The sequence below is a fragment of the Zootermopsis nevadensis genome, unplaced genomic scaffold, assembly GCF_977971745.1.
Source record: "Zootermopsis nevadensis isolate Lab colony 2312 unplaced genomic scaffold, Znev_1.0 Znev_ptg000012l, whole genome shotgun sequence".
NCBI lineage: Eukaryota > Metazoa > Arthropoda > Insecta > Blattodea > Termopsidae > Zootermopsis > Zootermopsis nevadensis.
The window spans coordinates 7,262,100-7,279,849 of record NW_028259144.1 but is presented as its reverse complement, the minus strand read 5'-3'; the positions used below and the strand labels follow the sequence as shown (position 1 = coordinate 7,279,849).

The 17,750-nt window shown below is 38.2% G+C and overlaps 1 protein-coding gene across 9 annotated transcripts in view; it reads left to right on the top strand.

Moving 5' to 3' along the window:
* Positions 1-17,750, top strand: part of LOC110827065 (serine/threonine-protein phosphatase 2B catalytic subunit 2) — a 125,437-nt gene that overhangs the window by 3,231 nt on the left and 104,456 nt on the right. For 4 of the 9 annotated variants that reach the window (XM_022058414.2, XM_022058394.2, XM_022058377.2 and 1 more), the window contains exon 1: positions 9,342-9,552. The exons of 1 other annotated variant lie outside the window; for it this stretch is intronic. In XM_022058414.2, the coding sequence (XP_021914106.1) occupies positions 9,471-9,552 (82 nt within the window). In that variant the 5' untranslated portion in view covers positions 9,342-9,470. Of the gene's footprint in view, positions 1-9,336; positions 9,553-17,750 lie in introns of those variants that run through there. 4 more of the 9 variants (XR_015534912.1, XR_015534913.1, XM_087347793.1 and 1 more) reach the window with 2 other exon arrangements.

Sequence of the window (17,750 nt, the reverse complement as noted above, 5' to 3'; positions counted from 1 at the left end):
TAAAAAGGACAAAAAAAGACTAAGATATCACGAAGTGTTTTGTCTGTGCTTTTGCCTCGAGGACATGGTACCATTAATGAATTACGTATGTAATTCTACTTGGTGAATCTGTGTCATGATGGTGATGTTCTTCTGGGTTTTGGCCCCATGTGGATTGATCGGTAGATGACAACGTTTCGGAGAAACGTAGTCTCTGTGTTCAGCCCAGAAGGCCATAATTATCTTCACCCAAATACCACAATGTTTGTCACGTTTCTTCAGAGTCGAAGATGTAGGATTATTATTCTACCATTTCCAGGTCAGTGATCTGCGCGGGGATAGGGCAAGAAATTGTTTCTTTTTTTGTGTGTAATGTTTATTGAAGTGTTTCCTAAACTTCTCTGACGGCAGAACTTTTTTCACCTGGAACAATTCTGTCGGAATACGTCATCAAAGCAAGGCCGAAATAAAAGAAGCAGATAACGAAAGTGGTGTTTGCACAGTACTTAGGTTAATGGTACGAAAATATTGTTGAATTATTTAAAGTGTTTCTGTTGGCACACTTACTGCTGTTAAATCAGAAATTTCAACGTGGGTAACATATTTTGAGTTAATCTCTTTTTGCATCCTCCAAGGCGTGCTATCTGGTTCATGGATTTTTAGCATTTTTGCGCTATGACCTGTTTATCCACAAGAATAACCAGCGACCTGTTGCCAGAAACAATGGTGGGGTGAGGCTGTGCTGTTACGTAGTGTTTTTTAAAATTGTCAGCTTCATTCTACCACGTGACAGGAAAAATTACGCTGAAGAACTTTATTTTCTGTTCTATAAGGAAGTGTCTTTGAAGATACTTGGGCTAATTACATCGCATTGTATTTATTTAAACCTTGCGATCCACTGTTTGAAAACCACTACTATAGACCACCTTTAGGAAGCAATAAGCCTAATTATTAATGACTCCGTAACTGATGTTCTTTAACGTGTTAATATCACGTACTTATCAGTAGGAACTACGAGGGTATTATTCAGGATTTAAACAGCTTTTGTATTTATAGTTTTAATAGAACATTATATTTAGGCAGACGACCGTGATAAAATTCTCGGAGCTATGAATCACAGATGTGTTGTTTGCATGTTTCTGTCGTATTAAGGACCGTGTTCATTTTCTTTTCAGTGATAGCAGCCAGTTTCTGTTGTGATAACTTTCATTCTGTTGTTTTTGGGACGAAGACATAACTTACGAAGCAGAAGAAGATTTTAACGCAAAAATTGTAATGTCAGAATACTAGAGATTATTAATGTTATTTTTAGACTATTCATTATCCCCCCAGGCATTCAGCAGAATAGATCTGTAAGGCTCGTACTAGATTAACGTTGTCTTATGGTAGTGAATCATCGACAGTAGGAAGAGATGAAAATATCTTACGGATTGATTTTATGCACTTGTGGAAGTGGTAGGGGCAGATTATGTGGAAGTAACACAAATGTCTGTGTATACTTAAAATTTCTTTATTTTTTCATGTATTTCTGTCTAATAACCCCCATAATTCTGTACATTTTATCATATAATTTTAATATTTAAGACACGCGAATTTTATTAACTGTAATTTCGATACAGATGATGATATTTCATTAGCATTTTATGGCGTAAATAACAAACTCATAATAGACACCGGCTTGCAACGAGCAAGTCACCTCTTTGAATTTAAAACATGCTAACAGCATTCAGGAACATTCACTGCATTATTGACGCGTTGTTTTATTATGAACTTTACTTACGTGTGTCCGTACTTGCATTATGCCTGTTGACACGAATAGCTGGTCTAATTTATGCTTCGTGCTTAGTATGTCATTAGAGTGTAAGTTTGGTTCTTTAGTGTCGCGGTATCAAGTGGTAAGTTTTATGGTAAATGGAGATGGTATGTGAGGACCATAATTTATGATGAATTGGAAATGTTGGGGAATAAAACTGCTGTAGCTTGTCTCGTGTCTGTTTTTTTACAGTTTATCCTGAAAATACGGGTGAATGAAAGTTCTGTGCTCGTATTCAGAAGTTGGAAGTAACACTACTGTAGGCGATGTGTTTCAGGCTGAAAGTGGGAGAGACGAAGCTAATTAAGTAGGGGACTTTGTACGAACTTTAATTATATCTACTGAGAATGTGACATTTGAACCCGGAGGTTTTTGTGAAGATAACGAATGTAGGCTTAATTCTATTTTTAACTGCAGTGAATGAAGACCCTTAAATACAACGTTTGTATTACAGCTTAATAATAGCATGATGATAATTTGAAAACCCATAAATTGTATTTAATGTTTTTCGGTCTTTCATAAGATGAGCCTATTACTTGTCTTGACATTATGCCATGTGACGTAGGCCTTTAATTTTGTATGGCTTTGATTGATAGTCTGGTTTACTGAGTTTTTGGACTTTGTCCATCGTGTGGTATTGTAAAAAAAAAATGACGTTTTGAAAACCGGATCTTTGTCCTCAGGCATAAGGAAGGCGAGTCTGGCAGTTGGGTCACTGAACCTTGTACCTGAAACGAAGACAGGTCCGGTTTTCGAAACTGGCCATGTAAAAAGTCCAAAAATTCAGTAAACCAGATTGCAATACATCATCTCCAAAACACTTTAGAATCACAAGGTGGCAGTCTTCTGGGTTGTAGCACCTGTAGGACCTCTGAAACGTCGGTAAACTTCTACCAGACTGCACTGAGCTACAACTCAGAAGACAGCCATCTTTAGACTCACCGCCGACAGAACCTCAGATCCTACTTTAAAATCGATTTTATTGGCAAGCCTCAGATTCTCACGGTGCTGAGTATGAAGATGGCTGTCTTATGGGTTGTTACGCCATGTAATCTGCCAGATGTTTACCGAAGTATCAGAGGTGGTTGCTGCCTCCATCATCGGGATTATGAATCATCGTTTTGTTAGGTGTAGACTTGTTTTGTTACCACGAAACGAGACGTTGTGGTGACTGCAGAATTATATATATGCCATTCCATTTTGAGATTAGTAGCATTACTTCCTTATTGAACAATTAATTCCCCATCATAATGGCGGTCATACTAATGCCGCTTGGTGTAGGCCTTTTCAGATGTAATTAAAATTCGAATGTACGTTATTTTTATGTGTGATGTGAAATGTCTGCTTAGGATTTGACTTTTTCGCGGTCGTGAATTGTGGTATTCCGTCTTGTGGCGTCGTGTAGTCTCGTATGTGATTACGTTTCGGACTAACGTGCCATATTCATCTTCAAGGTATAACAGCGTCAAAGAACAGAAGAACTTAGAACATGTCAGGGTGGTTTTTTTTGGTCAAAATCTGTACTTCCTTCGTCGCTTGATAATGGTTGCGAGCTACAAACGTAATCTGCAATGTGTGTTATAAGAATTGCAAATAAGGTTACTCCGGAAAACTTTGAAGTTACTACTCTCAACGTTCACATCCTAGAAACTCTTGTGTTGGAGCAGTAGTGTACACAATTAGCCATTCTGTTTCTTCGCCTATAAATTTTGTTGGCCTCGATTTTACTTGTAAGCATTTGGAGGAATGTATTTGACGTAATTTCTTCCAGAAACTTATTCATGTGTGGTTTATTTACCGACGCTGTCAGTAACTCAGAGTATGTGGAGTCAAACTTTATGATCATTGGATTGGAAAGGGTATGGCAGGAAGCATTCGTATTGTATTTAAAGATTTTTTTTTTTGCATTTAGCTGGCGGGACTGAGGAAAACCACGATAACTTCAGAATACCCTGTCTCCGGGCGTGGATTTGAACCTGGGCCTTCAGAATAAGCGTTTTGTGATTCGGTAATTCCTGCTTGGACTGGGCTGTGCATATTTCTGTCGGCCTTCGTTGCGTTGGATATGCTGTGTGCTACACCAATGGCGCGATACACTATGATGATGCCATACCTCAATAATCCACAAAGTGTAGAGGAGCGCCTCGCTGATTATATGTACGGATGACTGCTTATTGAAGCATAAAGAAAAAAAATATTCAAGGTTTAGGTTTGCATAGGCTTCACCTCCTTCGTATGTGCTGGATGAATAATAGTGTTGCTTGTCGCCAACACATATTACTACTAGAGCTGCATTTGGCTTTTGTTGGTTTGTAATTTTGTTACGTTACAGAGAGCAGTTGTATGGATCGATGGATGGATTAGTTGGTGTGGCAATGGTTTTATTATCATCGAAAAGAGATAACTAATAAACGTTAGCTTGTATAAATGCCTTTGGAAGTCGAGTAGAAGAGACTCCTTCCCTCAGTTGGTGACATTGTTCTGGGTTGTGACACCATTTAGACTTGTATGTAGATACGAACGTTTTGGAGAAACATACTGTCTTCATCTTCAGGGCTGAAGCAGTAGTATTGGTACTAGGTCATTTAACTCATGCTTTAAAGGAATCTAAAATTCAACGTAGCGTTCTTTTTGCACAAATTGATACACTTCGTGTTGATTCAATTAAGATACATATTTAATTTGTAACCGTTTTCGATATAGCTAACATGTGACGAAATACAAGGAATGTATTTTCAGTCAGTGCAGATTGGTTTTGCAACAGTAGGTTTATATAGACCTGTGTGTTGTTATATGTTTCCTGCTTTATGCGTTTTCGTTATACGCGTTGACTCATAGGAACACAGCCCCCGTGTATAAGAATAGTCACTAGTACTTTAAATTAGAGCGAATCTTTACCACACTTTTTAAAACCTCGATTTGTGTGAAATGTGGACGTCTGAATGTTTGAGACAGGCTGAAGGAACTTGCATCTCAACTAGAAAACGGACCAACGTGGGTTACAGTGACTTGAATACTTAAAAGGAACACGAATAATCTGCTATCCCACTCAAAAAAATAATTTGCATCTAGAGAATGAAACATGAATAATTTGAATTAAATTCCGCGCATATTCTGCGTATAGGCTATATACTTGCATATTCATAACAGGAGCAAGGTCTGTCTTGCTCGCTTTTTTAGATGTTCTTAATTCTGTAACTTTGGCGAAGAACACGTTATGGGCTCGTCCGTGTGTGTCTGTCGCAACAGTGGCCTTAGATCACATTAGTACAAGTGTGACCTCAGAAGCAGCAGTGACCTCTGATCTGTGAAGTAACACGAAGGGCACATTTCGAATGTTAGTTTACATGTTTTTAGTCTTGTTGAACATTATTTTTTGTACCGAAATGAAGCCAGGGCGGCAAGAAGATGGGCGAAAAGCGATTATAAACATCGGAAATTAAATTTTGGACAAGAACTGTAGGTTACACACGTTTAGATTATAAAGGTAATGAAGGTTTTTTTTGGAATAATTAGTCATCACAACTGTGCAAGGTTACCAAAGTAATTGGACATAACGCGTGGACGAATGGAAGTCAAATGCACTGTAGAGCCCAGATTATACGACCTAAACGGGACGAAAATGTCAGTTGATACGGAATATTAATGAAAAATACGAGGGTAAAAAGCAACACAGTTTACAGCATTACGAAGAATGAAATTTAAATTACGAAGAATGTTAAGTTCGGTATAAAATTAAAAAAAATCATATAAACAAAAATGACATTTAACATAAATGAAAGAATATATATTTTTAAGACATTAATAACTCCCGTCAACAAACTAAAGCACCAACGTTTCAGAGGTCATCGTTGCCTCCATCATCAGGGCGGTGAGTACCGATTGCATGCGTGCGACTTACTCATCACCCTGATGACAGAGGCAGCAAGGACCTCTGAAACGTCAGTAAACTTCTACAAACCAGAAGACAGCCATTTTCGGAATCACGGCCGTGAAAACTAAATCCTACAAAGTAAAGCACAATTTTGGCTCATGTTATCGAAGTCAATAACAGGAGCACCTTAAAGTAACTGTACGTATAAATAATGTAGAATGTGCGTGGTGGGAGAGTGTGATTCATTCCATTACATGCTGAGTTGAGTGTTGATAAAATGGAGCGTTCCGACACCGCACGTCTGTTTAAACGGAATGTCATTTAATAGAAGGTCGATTAATCGGGTCTCTGCTCTACTGAAATAGATTCGGCCTGTAGAGTATCATAAGACATGCGTTTAGATACGGTGAAAGTGTAGGTATACCAGAGAACAAATTAGATGATACACATAGAGTACATGGTCAAATTTGTCTAAAACTTTAAATTTTAAACCGAATTGGGCCATATATATTTCGTTACATATTTAGCAGGTCGAAGAATGTTCCAAGAAAAATATGTGACTATTGAGACTGTGGATATGAAAGACGTATTTTATGTTATGTACGTGCGTTCACTTTTCATAACATGTTGGCTGCTTTTAAGAGATACATGTAAAGTTGTCCCTCTGAGCTGTGTGTTAATTTTATGAAGTCTGAAGGTAAAGCTTTGCGTTATCTAGATGGAAATAAGTAAAAAAAAAAAGAAAAGAAGGCGAACTGTCAGTTTCACTGCTACGGCCGCTGATACTCGGAGAAGGCAAAAGGGTAGCGGTCCTCATTGGCTAAGAGGCGAGATAGACCCTGAATTATTATGAACAATCCGAACGCCTCTGTAAATTGATTTCTGTTCCTCTCGTCTCTTAGCCAGTAATTTTACTGAGACGGTAATCACAGGTAGATTAAGAAGCGATGCTCATGAATATACGTTGCTATTTATGTGCGATAAAGTGTGCCATTTCTAACATAATTGCTTCGGAGAAACTAGCTTTCAAAGGAAGGTGGCTGTCTTTTGGGTTGTTGCAACGTGTAGTCTGGTTGAAGTTTACCGACGTTTCAGATATGTCTGCTGCCTCTATCAGGGCGATGAGGCTAGTGTCGGTAGTAAGAGTCTCTGAAACGTCGGATATCTACCAGACTACACGGCGCATCAGCTCAAAAGACTTATATTTTGCCGAAAACGCAGTGGCGTGTTTGCTTTGTTTTCTTGTTAAGTATTTATATATAACGCTGTGTAGAATGGTAGATGTTTCGCCTTGGCAGTTTGCTTCTTCAGCCTTGAAACGGTATCAGATACCTGCTTATCTACATGTCGTTACAACCCGAAGTCCACCATCGATGGTTTGCTTATTGTTTGATAAACATGTTTCAGACGAAATCGCCCGTACGTACTGAAGTTTTCTTTGATGTTGTTCGATATATTGAGAAATTATACAATAAAAGACGATATTAATTACAGGTGCCTTTACATACGTCTTTCTCTTTTGAAAGTACTGCGTGTCTGTATGTGTCAGAAGGCAGTACTTATTGACAGGAATATCCACCTGAGGGCAGCGGTTGGCATATAGAAAGTGGATCACTTGACATGTCTACTTTATAGAGAAGTTTTAATTTATATGATCCGAGGGTATGGCACCATTCATAAACAAATGAAATATAATTTAACTCTAGTTATTTGAATACAGCTTCTCGTGGTAGTGATGATAATTTATGCGCTTGTGATCTAGCGGGTTAGCCCAGCGGTAAGGCATGTCGTTCGAAGTGTGATAATTTCCGTTTCGTAAAGCGATAACGTAGCCTGAGAATAATTTGTCTTTACGAATTATTACAGTGATTGAAGTGTATATGACAGCACATATTATTTTGTCACGTGCTGTACTTCAGCGTCCTCAGTCGATTCAGAAACGCTTAATTTGTGCACAAACGTCTCAGTCGTTTCAAAGAGTGACGAGATCTTAAGTAAATTAAAATAAAGGGGAAAGGGTTTGGAAGTTTGTGAAACCGTCTTCAGCATCTGGCGCAAATAAAACCACGCAGCTAACATTTAGCATGTGGAAATGTTTGCTCTAGCACGAAAAATGTTAGGATGATTTAACATTTAGCAAGTTGGAGTTGATTGATTCGTTGGTTTTTTAACAAATGAGGTTAAATGTAATGTGCTGATCGTGAAGAATTGCTTACAAAGTATTCGTCGGCTGGCATTAAAACTAATACCCTCGCGTTCGTCTAAAAAACCCTCCCTGAACACCTCAGCTCGTCATATTTAACGTCCTCAATTGTAGGACTGTCTGCTGTGTGTAAACACTGTAAGAAACAACGTTACTGGGGCCAATTTAGCGTGGGGGTTTGTTTACTGTCGAGAGCTACTTCCGGTCGCATTGGCACTTGTACTGGAAATTTCTAGTCTGCTATAGCTTGTCATAAAGGGCTCTGCTCCATAAACTTAGTTTTATGGATAGCTTGTACAGGGTGTTCAATTTTAAACGCAACGCAACAGGTGCTGTGGAACAGGTCTACCCCGTTTAAAAGACTGCCCAAAGCTCCCCCATGACACTCGGGACACTGTTAGGTCGCTCTCACATCAGTTGCGCGAAAGCTGTGTGATACGAACATGTGTTTTTTCGAGCAGAACGTGTGTTCATCGTTCAAAAATTACTTTTGCGTCGAAATCATTTTGCAGTGAGTATCCTGACATTGAATACAACGAATGGTAACAAAAATTCGGCACGTAAGAAGTGTTTCTCTTACAAGTGCTCATCTAGCGACAAGACAGCTGAAATTAGGCCGTATCGATTTTAACCAGTGCATGGGCTAATTCGTTTTGTTGTTTTGTGCGTGAAGGGCTTCATATGTAGTATTGTTGGAAGGGCGAATCTGTGCGTTCAACGTCGTTAGAAGTAAAAGACAAGTGGGTGTGACGGGTAGCAGGTAAGGAAGCTTATATTACCCATACTGTAAACATTTCCCAGCGACAGTACTTAGTACAGTCCACAGATCAGGAGAAAATCCCTGCTAGGAATTCGTTAAACGCGCATGCGCAAGATTTCGCGGTGAGTGACGACCGATCCTAAAAGCATTCGTTCCACAACCACTGAACGAACAACAGACGACAGGCTTTCATGTGTTTTAATGGGTACAGCTTTAAGATAACCTCACAGTGACACAGTGATTTAATATAGAATATTATCGCAACACCCGCAGAACACATTAGAGGTGCGTTCACTACACGCTACTCTTAACTGCTTGATGTTTTCAATCTGTGTGTAGTAGTGTAAAACTCTGACGTATCACACTTCCCACCAATAGCAGCCCTGTAGTCCACTTGATAGTAAACATTCCCCCTGCACCGCCCCAGAAACGACTTCCCCCGAAGGGCTTTTATTCTGGTCTGTGGACAGTACGTGGTGTCTCTTTTCCATTGTAGGGGATATATTTGGTTTGCATAGTACATGTGTTTGTTTTCCTTCTACTCTCAAGCTAGTGACGTAAGCAGGGGGTGATTTTTAAATGGAACAACATGTAAAATAACGTATAGATGAAGGTTGCCAATGGGGTAACATCCTTTCCACAGATTGGGAGTTGTGGTGGGGGAACGAATGTCTGGCCTTGAACAATCTACCACCATTTCAGTGTAACATCAGCTTTCGCTTGAGTTGTACAGGACAGACGTTCGCCCGTCATACCAACATTTGTGACGGTTTTGGCATTTGTAATCGTTGCGGGCAGTTGAGTAAAACTGCCTCGCTGTATTTCAATCTGTGAACATTACATGCGCACTGAAATGGATTCAGAGGGCCAAAAAATCTCGGTCAATCACGGAAGAGACGAGTTTATTATTAAAAACGGAACAGGTTATTATTTGTCTGATTATTACGCTCAGAGTAAGAAGTGTGTTGTGTTTGTTGTTAGAATTTAGTTCAATATTAGGGACTTCTAAATGTGGTCGTTAGTATGTTATTGTTTATGGAATGCTTATCATACGTCAAAGGATGTGACAGTCGATATTGATTTAAGTGAATTCATGACATATCTGAGCGATTAATCCAGATAAGATTATTATGTCATGTAACAGAAATGGATAGGTTCTGTATGTATGAACACAAACGTTTAGGAATTCAGATAAGATTTTTATATCATAAAAGAAAAATATATGCATCGTGCGCAATAGTTATTTTTGTTGTCTCTTATCGATTGAAATCGCATACACGTTTTCATACTAGTTCTTGCTCAACGAATGAGACTGGTTTGGTTCTACTTCGGCGTAGATTTCTGGAAGATAAAATTGTATACGGATAGATGGTTTCCTTATTGAGAACCTGGTAGTCGCCCAGATATTCAAGACATTGCACACTTTTGTGGGGCCGAAACTTCATCATCGTGTTCAAGATCCACTTTAATATCCCTCCTTCTATTTCTAGGTCTCACAGGTGATATTTTAAATCCAGGTGTTGGTACTAAAAAAATTTACGCCATATACTCTTTCCCCCCCATGCATTCTACATGCATCGCCCACCTTATAGAATTTTACGTATCAAATTGTGTTTTTAATACAAATCTGCCCATGATTATTACACAAATTATTGGTTTCTGAGTAGTGATGAATTATTCCAGTCTTTGGTAGAATACGAATTGAACCACATTTTGACATTGACCTATACTCGTAAGTTTCACAGAGCCCATAAAATATTTGTTCTACTGTTGTGCTTTGAAGAGTGGCATTGTCTGGTAATCACTTTATAGACGCAAGGTCAGCCTACCAACATTGAAGGTGCAGGTGTAAGGGAGACTATCCATTTGTATCAGTAATGAAAATACGGCATAGAGACGGACGTACTAGACATTTGTAAACTTGGTGCACAAGTGATTAATATGTTGTCTTAGGTGTTTGTTAGAATCAGGATTCTAAATGGATCCTACCCAGTTACCATGCTGCTAGAATGATAAATACGAGGCATTTAGAATTGGTATGATTATGTGAGTGCTTTACTTTAAGAAACTACTTTTTGTCATGTCACTTTCCTTAAAAATGATAGTTTCTTTTGAAATTAGTCTATTCTACACGACTGGACATTTGTAACTATTTAGGTAATTTCTGAACTAAGAGCTATAAAAATATGAATTTGTTCGATGTTCTAGTCTCTAAACGATAAAATTCATCGTATGAGGTTTAAAGTGTAAAGAATATAACTTACATAATCTCTTCCGCATTGTAAGTTTACTTTAGGAACGAACGATGAATGAATCTTGCATATTTTTGGTTTTGATAGTCGGCATTCAGTCACACAAATTAAAATCCGTAGAGCTAATGCTTTATAAAATGTTGGCATGACATCTTTTACGTACTTTTGAATGAAGTGCTCTGTGTATTGTTCAACGTACGGACTGGAATTTAATTTAATTTAAATACCTGCGTTGGTGTCAGGATATATCGCTGTCGAGGTATTTAAAACTTGAGACTCGTTAAAGTAGTTTGTTGTTAGTTATGATTTTTGTTGTAATGGGATATTTTCTTCTGAAGGCCATTACGTTAGTTTTTGTACAAGATATTTTGGAATTTTGTGTTTGACAGGTGTTATTTAATAAGTACATGGAACGTTGTAGATCGTTTTATGTAGATGTTATTACTTGGTCATCTGCGAAGAGAATATTATTAAGAAATGTGCTCGGTTTAAGTTCTATTACTTTGGGAAGTTTTTTATTTCAAGTTTCTAATCGTGTTTCTCCAGACGTATAAAGTACTTTTGTTTAGACTGAAATTAATTCGATGTTAAATATGGCGTGACGGCGATAAAGCGTGGATGTTGGTCTTGTGCGATGTTGTGCTGTGTGGACTGGTAGGCAGATACATTACCAACGTGTTGGAGGAACATGCTTCTAAATTGTGGGCTGAAGATGGTGTATGATGCCAGAAGTCCACCAGGTGTTACCACCGTAAAGACCAGCGTCTTCTGGGTATAATCTGGTTACCAACGTTTCAGAGATCCTTGCTGCCTCCATAATCAGAGCGACGACTTGATATTGGAGGCAGCAAGGACTTTCGAAGCGTTGGTAAACGTCTACCAGACTATGCGGCCCTGCAACCCAAAAGACAGCCATCACCAAGAGTGTTAACTCTGTTGTCTTTCAGGTTGATTCTACGTTTCGTGTATTTTAGTCGTGTAGGTACAGCGTGGATATTCATAATACCAGACTGCTGTTGCAAAGTGAACAAACTAATGTTGTTAACAGGCTGTCTTAACGATAGGAATGTCAGGTGGAACGCGTGGTGACAAACGGTAGCTTGGTTGTTAGTTTTACTTGTACAACAAACTTAGATAAAGCGATAAATACATGCCGAGTACAGCGATAACGTGTTGCAGTATGGTTGTCCATTACAATACTGGCCGGGTATCGGCTATCCTGTTTCAAGGTTTCTCTCAGTCGCTCCAAGAAAAATCCCAGGGTAAGATGCAAGACTGGTTCACGAACTGTGTATCCCATGTTCCTTGCTGTACGCAATTGACACTAATTTCTCATACGTCAATCTTCTGTACTTAATGCATCATCGTAAAATAACCGTATGACTTGCCTTAAGGTAAAGCGAGGAGATATAACGTTTCGAGTTTCCAAGGTCACAACAACGGTCCACAATGCGGTGTGAACAGGGAAGGAGAAGGTACACGCTGATCATTTCATTCGCTGATTTGTATAGTTTAGTGTGATTTACAAACTCTTTTATGTTGTGCGTCGTGTTTCCTCGCATTGCCTTACAAACCGAAGATTACATCCTATTCTAAAATAAAACATGCATTGGAAGGAGTTACACTTCCACGCGATTTGCTATCGGAACTTACTTTACAAGTCTTGGAAGGCTATGCTTCTTTGTTGTTGTCTTATAATGGCGTCTGCTTCAGTAAAGCGGATTTGGATTTACAGTTTCCACTTACTATTTACATTTTCTGTTAATTTGTGAGGGATGCTAGAAGATTTTAATCTACATTTTATGTTTATAGCACAAATATTCACAAGGTTTTGAACTATACTTACTCAAGTATCTTTCATCATGGTCGTGATAATATTTTTAGAATCTGATTGGCTGTCTTGTCGATGTTCAGGTATTCGGTTTGTCTCCATGGATTGATATTAATTCATACCACATACTCGTACGTTTTTCTTCTACCTTTCTTGGCAGACTCCATTCCACTCTGAGAGTAAAAACATTGACAAGCCACAAAGCTTTTGACAACGCCGCATGAATAGCGTGCCCCTCCTCGATATCTTTGACCCCAAGGGCTGTAAAATCGAAAACGTGATTAGGTCACAGAAGTACATGAAGAGATTACATGTCCTACCACTTTCTTTAATAATCATTAATTCTGTGTTTTATTACGGCGTATTTAAGGGTGTCATGTGAATTTGTTTAGAAGAGGTTCGTTCGGGCTTTAAATGGTTAAGTATGAACAGTGAATAAGGAATAAAATTTGATTCAGAAGTAGGTTGTAAAGTTATTGAAAAATTTTACTGTAAAAACACAAATAGGAGTAAATAACTAAGAAACAAGGCGTGTTTTGTACGTAGTTCAGCTTGGTTTTGCATTATGAACTTGAAAAGGGGCAATACAATTTTTTAACCAACTGGTAAGAGAATTTAATACGCAACGTATCAGTTGATGTATCAAGATTTTGAAAGCCAGGGTAATGCTTGTCAATAAATCAAGTGAATTTCTTATTCGTCCTTGTATTATTTAATAACCTATTTTATATCCCTACATAAAATGTCATTTGCCGGTTAGTAACGTTACTTCTGCACTCATTGCCCGATTTTAATGTAGAGACGATAAATGTTCTCAGAATTTCTCGGCTAGTGTTATCGAACTATCGCTTGGCTTAAGGGCTTTTCATTTACGATACAAGGGTTTGAGGATAATAAATTAACATAAGCAATTAATTCTTGAAAATGAATGGTAATATTTATCATTCCCACCTTTAATTAGATCTGTTATATTATGAAAATCTCAGAATCTGTGTAACAAAAATGTATACCCTTCATTTCCCTCTAAAAGACATGTAAACCTTTTTAAAGGAACCATTTATCTAATGCTTGTTGGGTCGATTAAGCGAGTCTGTTCGATTGAAGATAACGATTTTAATTTTTATAGTGATTAGGGAACCCACTTTTAATGTCAGAGTGTTTGACCGCCAGTATTGTCTTCGTTCTCAGAACGAGTTTTTATTCAGCCTAAATTGGCTCGATCGAGTCCTCAGTAACATGTAACTTATCTTTCGGAAGATATCGATAAGGTCGAATATGTTTTTTTACAGATGTTAAGATCGTTAATAAGACTGAAGTGCTATGTTTTATGTTTTCTTGTCACATGTCAAATTGTGAATGAAGAGCACGTGTTTGTGATATGTTTTACACTTTGTAACCTTGGATATTGTTATTTGCAGTCTTTTATTAGCTTTATACTTTACATCTCAGATACGCCGATTACAGAGTGGTACGTCGTTATACTGTTTCAGTATTTTAGGTATTTTCGTCATTAAAAGTTTCCATTGGTTTGTCAGTAATAGTTTTGTATTTGCATTGGCGGTCGGATGCAATATGTGCCCGCAGAAAGTTTTCGGACGATTGGGTAATTTTTGTGTAACTTATTAGGAAGACGGTGTCTTTTTTGGGGTTAAAACTGAAATTAATTTTTATTTACTAGACTACGTTTCTCCCAATATTTTTCTCGTTTTAGTTTTAACTTCTTCTTAAGTCCTTTACCACCATTAAGTCTAGAGGTTAGTGAGTTTGCGTAGTATTGTATTTGTATAGAGCCGAAATCTGTGAACTTGATTCTTCTGTAATTTCCGGTACGTTTAACAGTTGAATTAATTCTTTTCTGACTCTCTTACTGCTTTCCTCAAATTTGCGTCGGCGTTGGCATGGAAATGATGTTCTTTTTATTCCCATTCAGATAAAAACTGATGCAAGGACGTAACCTATTTGAACACACTAAAATGCTAAAAATAAAGAAATGAAGAATAGAAGCCCACGGGCAGTGCCGGCATAATCAGGACTCGTTGTTAATAAGTTCTTTGAAAACGTGGAGAAATTTCAACAGGGTCCTTATGAGACAGAATATACTGATATTAATTTAATTTAAAAGAAAAATACGCTCTGAAAATGCATGCAGTGTCTTCATTTTACGAGAGAGATTCAGAAGTAAGGGAAATATTTTAATATTTTCTTTATATAATTGGCAACACTGCTGATGGCTGTCATACTGTAGTTCAAGGTCAGACAGTGACGTGGATAGAAGTTGGGCACGGTCTTCTTCAAGTCAATTGGAATTCTGAATGTTGATACCAGCCTTCAAAAGGCGATATATTTGATTATATTTTGAGGTTAAACTGGGAGGAGCGGCTTTAGAGCTGAATTTTAATGTTATCGGGAGGGCTGCAGAATTTCAAGAGAATGAAATCTATTTTTGTTTCGTAACCCCTTGAGTTGGACCGATAATCGGTTAGGATGTCCAGTATTTTCTGAACTCCAGATTTCAAGCTTTTTAAACAATATTTCCGTTCATAGAAAGTAGAATGTTACTGAATCAGTTGATCTGTTTTCTAACACATCCGATATGTAAATTCTGTGATAGCCTTTTGCCTTAAGAGGTAATGTATTTGGGTATAGATTCAACAAGTCCTCTCATCGCAAGGGAGAATACAGATTATGCGTGTCAGAAAACGTAGCGCCGATGGTAATACATGAACCTAAGAGGGAGAAGCTAGAGAAATTGTATAATGGGCTTTGTAATTTGTGCCCTCCAACAAAAATATTGTTGGGATGATCAAATATATGAGGATGAAATGGGTAGAGAGATAAGATAAATGCGTACGAAATTTTTGGTCTGAAAATCTGAAGACAAAAGCCCACTTAGGAGACTAAAATTTAAATTCTTGGATACTGAAATTAATCTAGATAAAACAGGACTTGGTGATGTGGACTGGTTTTTATTCGGAATAGTGGCTTGTGGTGGGCTTGTTGTAAACAGTGTAACGAACGTTTTAGGTCTATGAAATATGGATATTTGTTTGACTGGCTGAGCTACTGTTAGCTTTTCGAGATGGACCCTACTCCATCGCCATACAGATTCGGGAACTTCGTCATAAGTAGGAATTGCGTTTCTCACGGCGATGAGCACGAAGACTTGTCTTCTGGATTGGGCAAGCTTTTACCAGACCACACGGCGCTACAACCCAGAAGACAGCCTCCTTCGACGTACTTGCCGTGCGCGTAGTCCAGATGTTGGCGAAGATATGTGCTTTCATATTGCTTGATGGACTGTACACGTCTCTCTCTCTACCAAGCCAGGTCAAGGGCAGAACGTAATGTACGAGGTCTGTACTTCCTGGAAAAATATTCGTCTTGATGGCAGGACATTTCCATGGAGAACGCATGTTCACTTTCTTACATTGCCAATATAACTGCTCGTCTTGGACATATTTGTGTGTAGTCTCATAATTTTGACTGTCCAAGTGAAGTTTATTGTTCCCTTGAAAATGCAAGTTGATTTGATGGTAAAGATATTTCGATATTCTTAATTTCTGCCAAATGCAGAAGGTTCGAGAAGGTTGAACATAGGTTGTAGTTAGATTCGGATGTTTACTGTAGACCTAATGATACATTCCGCTTCGCCAATAAGACCTTGTGCAGACATTACGTAATGTATGCACACCTTTGTGTATTGATATTGGCCTGTTGACGTGGTTGTATGCGACAAAGTTACTTGTTCTCTGTACGAACAAACACGAATTATCTGCACAAGTGGCACACAGAATTATTTGGGTAGTGTTGCATGATCTTTCCAGCTCACAGAATTTATTGCAGAAGATGGTTGTCTTCTGGGTTGTTGCGTCGTGTAATCTGGTAGAGGTTTACCGACGTTTCAGAGGTTATTATGCCTCAATCATCAGAGCGATTATCGCCTTCATTATGGAGTTAGCGAAGACTTCTGAAATGTTGGTAAATTTCTACCAAACTACACAGCACAACAACCCTGATCGATTTTATTCTTAATTTAATTTTGAATACATATTTTATTAAGAGGGATTGAAGTAATGTTGACAATCCTGACGGAGTACGTTAATAATTCGGACTATATAAATAACAAATGAAGGCCGCATTGCATATTATATTGAAAAAAGTGAAATCTAGAAGCGTATTATTTCGCAAGGTTGTTGAATGGACCCATAGTCTCGTATGCTGAGTGGGAACCTTAGTCAAAATTATTTGCAAACGAGGTGTTCAGGTATTTATACATGGGAATTGTACCACTCAGAGAAAGTTATATAATTAGGAAGTTTATGTTGATAGAGTAGTTAAATCGAAGGATTAAAATGTATTGGACGTGTAGTACGGATGGGGAAACTGACAGTTTTTATTGGGAGAACGTTTTGAAAAAACCGTTACTTTAATAGGTCACAAATGAGCGGATATTAAGTCATTTCAAGAGAAGGTAGTTTTTTTGGCCATGTTATTTTGATGAGACTCAACGATAGAATTTTAGAGCTAATTGTGTTCTCTTTAGTTTTGTGTCTTTATTCTGTTATACGACGCTGTATCAGTGGCTGGTGTTGCATAGCATCGAATGACAAACACATGTTCTTGAACGAATTGGAAGGGGTTTGAGAAGAAGTGGTCATGACCTAGTTACGGAAAATTAGGAATCTTAGGATAACCAATGCATTGCCTGGACTCGAGCCGAGTATCTGCCGAATGCATGCCAGCTGTCTCGATTGTGGACACCCGGGTTGTGACGTCATGTAGTCTACAAGACCACAATCGGCATTTCCACCTCATGTCTTAAACCAGCTGTGTTTAACATAAGAAATTGGAATTATTAGGTGTTTTTGTCACCGATGTACTGATACACGATACGCTGTTACACGTTTAAACACATGTTGCGGGTTTTTTGTTGTGTGATTCAGCTATAAATCTCGGGAGTTGTAGGTTACGTACAGTTCCGCATTCAGTTTTGCAACAGGTGTATAGAACTCTGAAGCCCCTTCGCATTTTATACGGT